This window comes from Lepidothrix coronata, unplaced genomic scaffold (assembly GCF_001604755.1).
Source record: "Lepidothrix coronata isolate B3197 unplaced genomic scaffold, Lepidothrix_coronata-1.0 Scaffold46, whole genome shotgun sequence".
In the NCBI taxonomy this organism is placed as follows: Eukaryota; Metazoa; Chordata; class Aves; order Passeriformes; family Pipridae; genus Lepidothrix; species Lepidothrix coronata.
The window spans coordinates 4,892,242-4,904,510 of record NW_016690226.1 but is presented as its reverse complement, the minus strand read 5'-3'; the positions used below and the strand labels follow the sequence as shown (position 1 = coordinate 4,904,510).

Genomic DNA, 12,269 nt, shown 5'->3' with positions numbered 1-12,269 from the left:
CGTATCATAGCGCAGGCTAAAAAAGCTCACAACCTTCGAGGTAAGAAAAAGAAACAATGCCAAGAAAGGAGACAGAAGTGGGGATCAAAGGAGAAAGGTAAGAATCAACTCTGTAGTGGAATGTAATCTGTCTGTAAAGGATTCATCAAGTAATTACCCTGTGTCCCTTTGAAAAACTGCTCTTGGGGTCTTGCCCCAGGTTTGCTGCACTATATTCCAAGCTGTCATATCTCTTAAACGTGAGACCTGGTGCTAGCATCCCTTCTTCCCCATGCTCATTATGAGCTGGAGCTAAATGCATGCTAACAAAGGACGCAGCCACTGGGGAAAAAAAAAGCTGTGACTAAGCCCCTCTGTTCTCTTAATGATTGCCTTTGAGAACTTCTCCAGTTTTGCAGAGAATCAACCGTCCAGCCAAAACCTGAATGCTGCCTACAACTATACAAGCAGAAGGAAAAAGAAAACTGGATGCAACAGCTTTTAAAGCTGGTATATCTGTTGTCCAGAAGCAAACTGGAGAAAAAAAAATATCATTGTTTTTACAAGTAAATTGTAAAAATATTGGCAGAATAATCTCCTCTCCTCTTAGCCACTTAAAACTTTCACAGTGGTTTTAGCTGTGTGGTGTGTATTCCCTAGGCTTAGACTTAAGAAAATGCTGCTGCAGAAGGATGACAGAATTACTGCAATCTTTTTAAAACCGCTGCTCGGAATAACACAGATTCAGATGCGGCAGTTCTGCAGCTGGTGGGACAGGAGAGTTTCTTTTCTAAAACTTGAGAGAAAACGAATCTGGTTTAACTGCGGACCCTGAAGGGAAAGGGAGAACTTGCTGCTTACCAAGATAGGCACCCCAGTGAGTGTGTCATACAGGAAGACAATAGCACTTATGAGGTTGGTCATCTGCAAGGAGGTCTTGGCTGACTCAGAGCCATCCAGTGAAGACCTCCTTTTGCCTCGTACATCCTCCACCACAATGGCTGGCACATTGAAAGTGGTGTGTGCTGATGAAGAGCAGGATGATGCTTCCTCTGCTCTCTGATGATGGCACCGCCGGCGTCTTCTGTGTGCCCACAGGGTTTGGTAGAAAGTGATACCCACACACACCAAGCCCATGACGATTCCTCCGAGCAGCAGGAGGCTAAAGCAGACACCGAAGCCTAGCCCTATTTTGCTGACAATGAACTGGCAGCCCCGGGCATAGTAGCGCTCGCCGTTGTTGTGCCAGCCGATGGAGGGCAGGGTGGAGAGGATGAATGACACCATCCAGATGCCCATGACTGCGTGCAGAGCCTGCTTCTTGGCATTGCTCAGGCGGTAGTTGACTGGCCATCGCACCATCCACATCCGGTGGTAGGACAGGGAGGCCACTGTGAAGCAGGTGGCCAGTGCCAGGGTGTAGTATGTGGAGACGAAGACCTTGCAGATGCTTTCGTTCCAGTCATAGTCAGAGGACTCGCGCCGCAGCTGCACCACGGCATAGGTGGTGAGGGGTACTGCTGCCATAAGGATGTGGGTGCCAGCAAGGAAGCATAGCAGCAGCTCCAGAGGCTTGTGTTTCTGCTGTTTGGCTGTGATGCTGAGGATGATCCAAGAGTTGGCCAACAGAGCTAGCATGCCACATGCCAGCCACCACAGTGAGTTGTTGTGCAAGGTGGACTCTGAATCAGAGTCCCCCATGCTGCCACCCCTGCTAGACTGTACCCTGTCCCTGTCGCTGGGGTTTTGTAAGAGGGTGAGCGGGACTCTGCACTGGCAGAGCCACGTCCCTCCTCATCTGCTGCTGCAATGCGAGTTGTTTGCACGCTGGAGGGGTTCCTCAAGGCATTGCCACCAGGTGCCAGGCAGAACAGCCGTCAACTCTGTCTTGCTTTCAATCCTCCCTTTCCCTCCTGTTTGATTATATTTCCTTCCCTTGTTCTAACTTTTTCATCTGTTTTTTCCCTAGTTCTCTGTCTTTTTCCTTCTTCCACTTTCTTTCTCTCTCATGAATACTTGCCAGTGCTTCTTCCCTCACTTGCTTGGGCACACTTTTTTTTTTCTTCCCCATCTATTTCATCTCCCTCCTCCGCTCTTACCCCAAAGAAAAAACTCTCCTTACTTCATGTGACAGCCAGACACCTTCTGACTCAGAGACCACCTCCTACTGAGACTGGTGAAGGCCACACACAAGCAAGGACTTCTGGGGACTCCAAGTGGTTTGGTAGAAGCAAGTGCCAGCTGACCAGTGTCCTAGGGAATAAGCAGCTAGCCAAGATTTTCAGAGATGACAAGAGGGAGAACAAAGGTCCTGCAGAATTAGTGAGGGTGGAGCATACACTGTGTGTAATTCCCCTCTCACTAAATGCCACCACACTTGTGGCCCCGTAGAGGTTCCTGCCAAGGCTGTCAGAGAGCTACCAACAGAGAGAAGAGTTAGAAACAGGATTCAGAGGGTTCCCTATCCAAGACCTCACAGCACTCTCACTACATTGTCTTTTTCGCTGTCTTTTAGGGCTCAGCCTGGTCTTTCAAGCTTTCTTGTACACAGCAGAGCTGGCAAACAATGAGATGGTGGGGAGGGGAAGATCCTTTTCAAAGGTTCCCTTGGAGATTCAGGGCATGAGGTTCACTGTAGAAGAGAGAAAAGAGAAAAAGAGATTTAAGATCATTCTATCTCCCCAGATCTCTCTCTCTCCTTGCCCACACTAACACCTTGTCATGATTTAGACAGTGAAGAGCAGCTCTATGTCTTTCAAGGAACAGAAGAGCCAGATCTGCATCAGTCTCTGCATAGCTCAGGCCAGACTCCGTCCTGAAGCAACTCCATCCAGTGCTGCTGACACATATCATGCTCCCTGTCCTTCAAGTCTGAGGCTCCCTACCCAAAATGTTATTAATGCCATTTCTGACATGGAACACCTGATCTGCACCATCCCTTGCCATTGCCGTCCTGCCATTCCCATGTGTGCACTGCTACACTCCTTGTTTCTGCCATACAGCTCCCACAGTCTCTGGGCCTCAGCTTTTCTCTGCCAGTGCTCTGGATTTTAACCTGCTGCTCCCATCCTGTCCCATCCATGGGTGTGTTCCACCATTCTAGCAGTACCCTGCCATCCCACCGTCTTGAAACACAAGTCTTTCGGCCACACACGTTTCTGCTAGAGCAGTTCCAGTCTCCAGACACCCCACAGTCACAAACCCAGCAAACAAGACTGCTAACCTAGCCCTGAGAAAACTCGCCTTTGCCAGTGAGCCCTAGTCCTACCAGCTCAGACCCCCTCTTCAGCCTTCATCCATAGAGGACATCCAAGCAGTATACTCCAGGAAGGTATAGGCCTGTTCTGTGCCTTGACCAGAGCAGATGTAAACTTAATCTCTATGTGGATGGCTCTGTGCTCCCCCAGTCTGAGATAGTGGCTCAGTTCCCACCCCTCCCTTTCCTTCTGTTTCTCCCTATTTTCTCACCCTCTCTCTAACCACCTGAGGCATTTCCTCCTTTCCTCCCTGGAACAGTTTGCTATAACTGGGCTGGAGATGACCCATTCTGCCCTGTTTCATCTTTTCCCCCCCAGCACCACCACTCTTGCAGTTAGGCCTGTGGCCTCTGGAGACACTTACGGAGCTACCCGGCCCCAATAATACCAGGGGAACGAATTTCCTTGCAGCATCTCCTTCTGCTGCCCTTCCCACTCGGCTTGTTCTGGTGGCCCACACTGTTCCCTCTGAGGCTGAAACCCTCCTGCTTCTGCTGGCTTTGGGGCCCAATTCTGCTACAGGCTGTTGTCCTCCCCCTCCCGGAGACAGGAAAGCCCAGGTCAGGGAAACCCGTCCTCACCTGGCCCTGCTCCCCGGCTTCACCCCACCGCCCATCCCACCTGCGGGGCACACACTCCCAGGGATGGTGATGCAGGGGCAGGCGAGGGAGGGGGGCTCGGAGGGCAAGATGACCCAGAATGATTGCAAAGAAGCGCGGAGAAAGCCGGGGGTGCCGGGGGATGCGGCGGCCGGGCCGCGGTGCGCTGCTGCCCCGCCGCCCCTTCCCTCCGCCCCCCACTCGGCAGCCCGGGCACGGCGGGGGGTCCGAGCGGCGGCGGCGGCGGAGCCGTGCAGCCGGGGCTGGGCTGGGCTGTGCGGGGCGGGGGCCGCGGAGCCCGCGGGGCGCCCCGGGGCGCGGCCGTGCCCGCCGGCGGCGGCGCCGCCCTGCGCTCGGCGGAGCGGGGGCCGCCGGCGGCGGAGCGGGGGCCGATCGCGGCGGCGGCGGCGGCGGGGGCCGGGGGGACCCATCTTACCTCTCGCCGGAGCAAGCGCTGCCATGGCGACGGGCGCCCCGCGCGGCTGTGCGCGCCTCTGCCCGGCTCTGCCGGCCCCCGGCCCCGGCCGCCGCAGCACCGGCCGCCGCAGGCAGCCGCCCCGGCCCCGCGCTCCGGCCACCGCCGGGCGGGGCTCGGCGAGGGGCGAGGGGCGGGGAGTGCCGGCGGGGGACGGCGGCGGGAGCACCGCCGGGCCGAGCAGCCAGGGGGCGGGACGGGCGGACGGGCGCGGGAGCCGGAGCCGCCGCCCCGGCACCGGCCCCCGCCCCGGCACCGGCCCCTCCGCGACTCCCGACGGGCAGGGGTGGCGGGGCAGGGTGTGCCCGGCTGTGCTCCCGGAGCCGGTCTTGGTCATGGCCCAACCACAGCGGCTGCCCCTTGCGCGCAGTCCTCCTGCCCCACGGGGCGAGACGGGCCGCCACCGCAATGCCGCTTGCAGGACAAGGAGTTGCTGGGTTCCCGTTCCCAAAGAGGGTTATGAGGAGACACCCAGGCCGTAATAGATGTCGGGAGGATGGGGGGAAAGGCAAAGAGTTGCTGCCCACAGAGGTGCCTGCGAGGGGTGCTTGGAGGGCAGGGCGCCCTGGTGCCTCAGTTTGCATAGCTGCTGTGGTGGCCTCTTCCACCACCAACTAGCAGTGTAGTCCAACAAAGAGGGAAAAAGGGAGGGAGATAGGGCAGGAGTAGTGCTCAGATGAATGCATTGGTCATGCCAGAGGAGTAAATCTCCCCCTCCGGCTGTGTCACCTCAGCGAGGTCAATCCTGGCTAGAAGGTCTTCACAAGGCAACAGACATCTCATTTACCTGTTACTGTCTTGCTATTGAAGTGAAGGCACCAACACCCTCCCTGTCTTCATTCATTTTAGGACCTGATATATGCCAAAATCTCTGTGCTCCTTTCCTGCATCAGAATTGGTATAGGAGTCCATGTTTCTGGACAGTCAGGGTGCAGCTGCATTAGCACCTCGGTTTGGATCAAGAGAACCTGAACAATTTAGGTGAAAGGACCTGCAAGGTGTGCAGCAAATGTGCACTGAGGACTATGAGAATTCAGCTTTGCTTTGGGTTAGTCTGAAGTAAGTCCCCAGGCATTTACAGTATGGCCACAAAGTCCTCGTCATCAGATGTCTTCCTCTACCAATCTGCTCCTGCTCCATACCCTGTTTGCTAAAGTGGACCTAGAGATCCAGGGTCTGCTCAGTTTTATCACCCCCTCTGACAGGGCAGATTTCATATATCATTCTCAGTATTGACCGTGGTGATCCCAAGTTCCTTGGATACCAAGGAATTTCATCTGAGGTTTGTATGATCAGCAGAGGGAGAGAATCCTGAGTAAGAAAGCTGGAGGTACTGCTGGTTCTCAGGCTCAGGGACAGCAGCAAAGGCAGTTCTAGAGGTGTAAAAAAAATTTGCATTGCAGTAGCTGTTGTTATTGGGGCTTCTTTTAGAGACAGTGAGTAGAACAAGGAACCACTAGAATAGATCTGGCTTTGTGTCAGGTAGGTGATAAGAGATATTTTTGAAGAAGGTGGGTGATGATGATGCTGCCATACTCTGGCTATTCTTTGACATGCAGGACTCCCACAGCGGAATGGCCGCAAGGTGGTTCAGCTCAGTGGGCAGTCTACCTACAGCAGGAACCGGAGATGTGAGATGAGACAGTCCTCTGTCACTGCTTTTCAACCCATATAATTTGTGGGAGGTTTATGCCTTGAAGTAAGAAGGTCTATATCCACAAATGTAAACATTTTGCAGCTCCAATTGTGTCATTTGTGTGAATTGCTTAATGTGATAACTTCCACATTACATCCTCTTCTGATTCAGAAGTTGAGTCTCTTTAGCGTAAGTTGTTAGCCTGCCTGCGTGGGTGAATAAATCCTCTTGTTCTCAGCAAACCAAGCTTCTAGCACTTTCTGCACTGTCTGCCTGCCTCGGCTCTGCTCAGGTAGGGACATCCTGCAGCTGGATGACTGGGCTACACCTGACAGAGATTGGTGAGCAGAGCTGCATGGGGACAGATCCTCGTATCTCAAGGGGGCTTCTTGTGTTTGGAAATGTGTCTGGGTTATTAGTTTGAACGAAAGCACAAAATTGAAGATTTACTGTGAAATTGAACGAACTCTGTGGGAAGAAGAGCTTTTACCCCAGGGCTGTCACACTCCTAAGCAGATGCTTGTCCATCCACCCATCTCATCTAAATGGATTTCAAAGACTTCCTTTATTTGCCTAGGATTTCCAGACACCTGGTTTTACTGGTTTTCATAAGAGATGGGTTGCAACTGTGGATGTGCTGCATATTGACAATGCACATGCAAAGGAGCACTGATGTGGAATGTGGATGATGATCTGGAAGTCCTGAAGCCCTGTGGTGCAGGATTGCCTGTGTATCTAGGAAGTCTAGGGTAGAAAATGAGACACCCCCACCGACTCATCTCTCAGAAGGAGACACAGAGTGGGAGCGATTTTTAATTCCCACAGAGTCAGTCTGTACTTCGACCAGTGATCTGCTGTCTGAAGTCTCCGTAGCTCACTAAAATAGTCTAAGACATCCAGGCCTGAAGAAACACCACTGTTACAGTTTCAGGGTATGAAATGTTTTCTGGAAAAGTTCATTGCATAAAGATCAGTTATTTCTGCAGGTTATTTCTGAAGCTCTGCAGGTCCAGAGAAATGCTCTTCCCAGAGGTGCCTTGGATTCTTAAAGGAACAGGGCTCATTAACCAAGAAACAGCAGAATCCTAAAACCAGAAGCATTGAGACAGCCAAATGCACTTCATGGGGTTTTGATGGTTTGCAGCTCTTACTCAGGACTTTGATAGTGACCATGGGAGGTTTCATATGTTTCTCACAGATCATGGATGCAATTAAATCCATCCTCAGAGCCCCAACACGGCTTATACAGCCTCCTGTGAGGCTACAACTAGCGTGCTTGCAAGCAGGTTTCCTGGCATCTTTTCTGGCTCTCTGGGCAGGGTGTGGCTAATGGCTAAAAAGAATCCAGCCAAGCAGATACGTTACCATTTTCCTTCAGTGACAGTGACTGCAATGTAGATTTGTCATATCCAAACCTCTAGGTTCTATTTCTAGCACTGTACGGAAAGATTTAGTGAAATTTCTCGGATATTTCATCTGCAAAATGAGCAACTGATAATAGCTCACATTAGGGGACAGATGACTAGCGCTGGTCATGAGCTACACACAAATATTAAGAGCTTGCAATGTAAAATCTAGGATTCGAACTTGTGGATGCCTGCTTACCACTGAATGTTTTTCCTTACACAACTACACACCTTCTAAAAGATATTTTTTTAGCCTCTGTCACATACAGAAATGTTTGTGTATGATATTTTCCTCGAGAAAAGGAATTACCAGGGTAGGCTTATCAAATATATGATTGTTATGATGCATGCCATTTTACAGAGGTGTATATATCCTCTTGCATCCCCCGACCCCACTACCCACCTGTTGTAATGCTTTGTGTGTTCTTCTCTTCTGAGTGTTACTGACCCTTTTTTCATCCCTCCTGCCCATGTGGCATCACTGATAGCTCAGTGCAGTCTGTATTCCAGCAGAATTCCAGCCTGTAAAGGATGTAAAAATGTCATTTCAGAATTAAATTATGCTCCTTTCTCAAATTACTGAACACTTACTTGTTTGTTCTCATACACGAAGATAATTAGGAGCTCTTGAATCATTAATCTGGGAACCTATGAAGTCTGGAAGGAGCTGAAATGATTTCTTTGCTTTAAATTTGTAACACTGAATTGCAATTTTCATTTTACCACCTGTTCCTCTAGCTTCTGTAGGTATGTTTGAGGTTTCTCAAGACCAGAACAATTGTTTCTTAATTAAAAAATAGACTGGCCTTCCAGGAGCACTGCTGACATGCTGGATGCAGCTGGCCCCTGCCAGGGATGCTCTCTGGCTCCCCTAATTGTTTCAGGTGCCGTGCTGGCCTCTTCAGTGCCATGGTCCCCACACAGCCAGCATCACTGTTCCTGCTGTTCACCTTCAGAACCTCATCTCCACACAGCACACAGACAAGCTCAGAGGAGGGACTTCCCAGCACTGGAGTCTGAAACAGGACCTTGACACAAGCCAGCTGGTGCCGAAGCATTGAGTGTCTGGGGTTTCTCCTTTCTTCCCTTTTGATTCCTTGACAGCAAGCCAATCTCTGTCACCACCTCTGTTCCTAATTCTGCTGTTCTTTAATTCTCCAAATCTGGAAGCACCTCTAAGACTTGGCCAAGCTGGCTAGCAAATGAACAGGAGGAGAGCCAAAGGCTTCTTCAGAGGGGATGCCAGGGAAGGATGCTGACATGTGTGAGGCAGAGGCTGTGGTTTGGAGGTGTTGCTCAGAGGTGAGTGCACTAATGAACCCTGGGCTCCCTCCTAGTAAACACACACTTGGGAATACTCTCAGAAAGGAATCAGTCCAGAGCTGAGCATCCTGGAAGGGTCTGGTACTCCAGCTCTACCCTTACCTTTGAGAAGGGTGGATGGAGGCTACTCTTTCTCTGTAGCTTCATTAGGCTAATAAGCCTTTCAAGTGGATGCTGAGTACTGTTCTCTCCCTCTCCTTCTGCACCCCTCCAAAATAAAAAGGAGTTAGAAGAGGCTGAAGTGCACAGATTTCTCCCTTGTAGACCTTGGGAACATGCAAAGAAACACACAGGGTCATTTGGCTCTGAAGGCTGAGGGATGCGAGTGCTTTGCTGCAGAGCCTGCGGGGAGCATGAGTCACATGGATTGCCTCGGCAGATCCGGGCTGACAGCATCCACCAAATCACTGCCTCACGTTGCACTCAAAGGGCAGAAATAAACAGGGAAGCAGGAGGGGCTTGGAGAGGTAGTGCTGTGGGCCGGGGTTATTTCAGCCCACATGTTTCTAGATCAGCAGAACTGGACAGGGCGCTATATCCTTGTGTCCAAGCCCCTCCCTCCACCGGAGCAAGCAGGTCTGTGGGTCCTGACAGAGGACCGTGCATTGGAGGTGTGTTCAAAAGGCTGAAGCATGTGCTCTTTCCCTTCTCCAGCCCAGAAACATGGGGAATAATAGTACCAGAAAGATGGACATGGTAGGGAAAACCAGCATTTCTCATTTTTTTCCCAAACTCATGCTTTCTGTCATGTTTCCCCACCGGTACACAGAGCTCTTGCTGCTGTTGTCATTTTGTAAGTATTGCCATGTATGCCTTTCTGCGTCCTGCCATCATCTCGGGGCTACTCTGATGAGCTGTCGGCACATGACAAAATATGTCTGTCATTGTGTTTGCTGCTTTGCAGAGTTGTATTATCACTGTAGTTTGCATCATGCAGAGGTATTACTCCATTGCATAGTGTAGATACACCCTTGTCACACCTAGTAAAAGGAGAAGTCCTCAGTGTCTCCTGAGAAGGAGGACCAGGATACATGGAAGAAAGCCTGTAAAGCCCTGGCCTGGGCAAGATGTAACCACAGTCCACTCCAACTGGAGGCTCATCTACATTGACACATTTTGTGCAAGCTTGTTCTTATCTGACTTGAATTTCTAGCTCTGTACTGCCTTGAAGCCCACACTGAAGCTTTCAGTATTGCACTCGGATGGAAAAGAAAGCCCATCTAGGACTCACTCTGTGAATGACTTTTCTCTCAATCAGGGCAGTCTGTGCATCTAGGGAACAAAGAAGGTCATCATGTGAAAAGACACAGACAGGAGAGCTGCCAAAAAAGGAGATTTATAAGATTGGAGCCTGCAGTGGTTTGTGCTTACAGGTGAATTTCAAGTAGAGTAGGGCAGGGTCACAACTGCTGAGATCAGAAGAGCTACTGAGAAACTGTGCAGTGTTGAGGAAGGCCTGTAATTTTTGTTGCACTAATCCAGATGGGAGAACTGGAAGCTGTGTATCTGTGGATGTGGCTGTGCGCTTATGGGCATCCCAGAGGCACCATCCCATCTGCTGTCACACTAACCAGGCCACCTGGAAACAGATGGAGGGACCTTCTGCATCCGTGGCAGCGGTGTGAGACAGAGCATTCATTGCAGGTGGGTCCCAGCTGTGAATGGGGACACAACCTTTGGTCACTTGTGGGGACTCAGTGTGCCTCTTCCAGCCCTTGGAAGAGAGGAGGACTGAGGCTGCCTCCTGGCTTTTACAGCTGGGGGCAGCACTGTCAGGCAGCTCAGGCACCTCTGTGCTCTCTGAACCACCAGCGCCAGCATTCTCTGCTACCCAGGTGTTTCATCCTGGCCAGGCCAGGTTTGATGAACTTTGTGCTGGAGGCCAGGTAAGCCCTATTAGTTTAGTCTTTTATTGTCGGGCTGATTCTCCAACTGAAAAGATCAAAGCTGGCGTTTTTTGGCACAGGGATGGTTGGTTCAGCTGCCAGGACCCCAAGTGAGCACCTGAACTGCTGAAGATGGCTGCAGTGCTGGAGGAGCTCCCAATGGATGCTCATCCAGTGTGATTTGTCCCACCCAGGTATCAGATGATACAGGATAATCCCTTTGCTATAGACACCTGTGTGAGTGAAAAAAAGAGATGGCTTGGGTACTTGAGCAGTTATTTAAGGCGAAGGATCTGGACTGCAGAAACAGAGGTTGTTTTTGTTGAGGGGACTATGCCAAGCAGTTTGTCATGACCATTATATTGACCACCACTGACACTGCGCTGATTTTCCCTTACACAGCTCCCTAAATGGGCCTGTCCTTAGGCCATGATGATGCCTTGTTTAGCAGATTGATGGGCTGCAACTGGCTCCGAAGGTATGCTGGCAGTTCAGCGAGAGGGACACCAGTAGGAGGAGCAACTACATGCACCAGGATATGGACCAGAGCTTTTCCAAAATTAACATAGTCTTGTGCACATAAGCACAAGCTATGAGAAAGAAAATGGCATTAGTGTGGGCCTTCATCACTCCTGTTTGTGTGAAGATGATGGTGGAGGAGCCGGCATGACACCAGTGTTGGCCCACACCTGCTGCCACAGCTGTCTGGGGCTGCATCTCCACTCCAAGGCAGAAATGGGGTTGTGGGGAGGAAGATTTCCCCAGACTCGCAGATGTTGTCTCTGCTGTTGTTGCCACCTGCTTCTTCTCTGTCAGTAACAGCATGATGCTGGTGTGACTGCCACAGAGAAAACCCCTCCTCCAGCACTGAGCATCCCACGGGGAAGTCTTTGCCACGGGGAACCCTTCCCATAGCCCAGTGCCTCTCTGCGCCTCTCCCCAGATAAGCCCAGCACAGATGAACAAACCTGGACTGCGGCCAGTGACATCTGTAGGACCTCAAGGCCTTTTTGACCTGCCACTAGCAGACAGTAGAATAACTTCTATAAACACAAGACTTCTGTGTATATATTTGAACAGCATTTTTTCTTTCAGGATGTTCTGTCATCTCTGCAACATGCTTTTAGTTCCATCTTAAATTTCCTGGGCTTTTCACTCCCTCTTCTCATCTCTTTGAACAAAAACAGGGTCATTTTGGTGAGAAGGCATTTTCAGTGTCTTTCTCAGAAGCATCTGTTCTCTGTACTCTGTGGGATTACTCAGTCCAAGGCTGGTTTGTTCTCCTAGGAAATTACTTTCTCACCCTCATTCCAAACCTACCTTCCGAATCAATATTCAAAAATTCTTCAGGCTCTGACTTCCAGAAGCTACTGGTGTGCTGAACCACCCTCCTAGTAAAACTAATTCTTAATTATCCCACTGCTTGTGCTGTTTTCACTTGTTTGTTGGTTTGTGGTGGGAGAGGTGAAAGCTACAAGCTCAGGGATGGATATGTGGGATAGTGTAGGGCTCAGACTGTCCGGGAAAGGCAAATGAGTATGGACAGGTTTCAGATAGAGCAGAGAGCTGTTGCATTAAGGAAGGCTCGTGACAGCCAGGGAGGTGGAAGATAGTGAGAATCAGCATTCCACATCCTAGCAGGAAAAATGTGAATTTGAACCAGACAAGAGTGCCTCAGAAAAAATGTAGTCCAGCTTGCAAAAAATAT

General features: G+C 50.8%; 1 protein-coding gene across 1 annotated transcript; it reads right to left on the bottom strand.

Moving 5' to 3' along the window:
• On the bottom strand, positions 1-4,353 carry GPR162 (G protein-coupled receptor 162; the record flags this gene model as incomplete). Its single annotated transcript, XM_017814601.1, has 3 exons — positions 4,272-4,353; positions 841-2,611; positions 1-33 (listed from the first exon to the last, which is right to left on the bottom strand). Coding segments are annotated over exons 2-3 (873 nt in total), but the record flags the coding sequence as incomplete, so codon positions are not given.
• Positions 4,354-12,269: the final 7,916 nt, after the last annotated feature.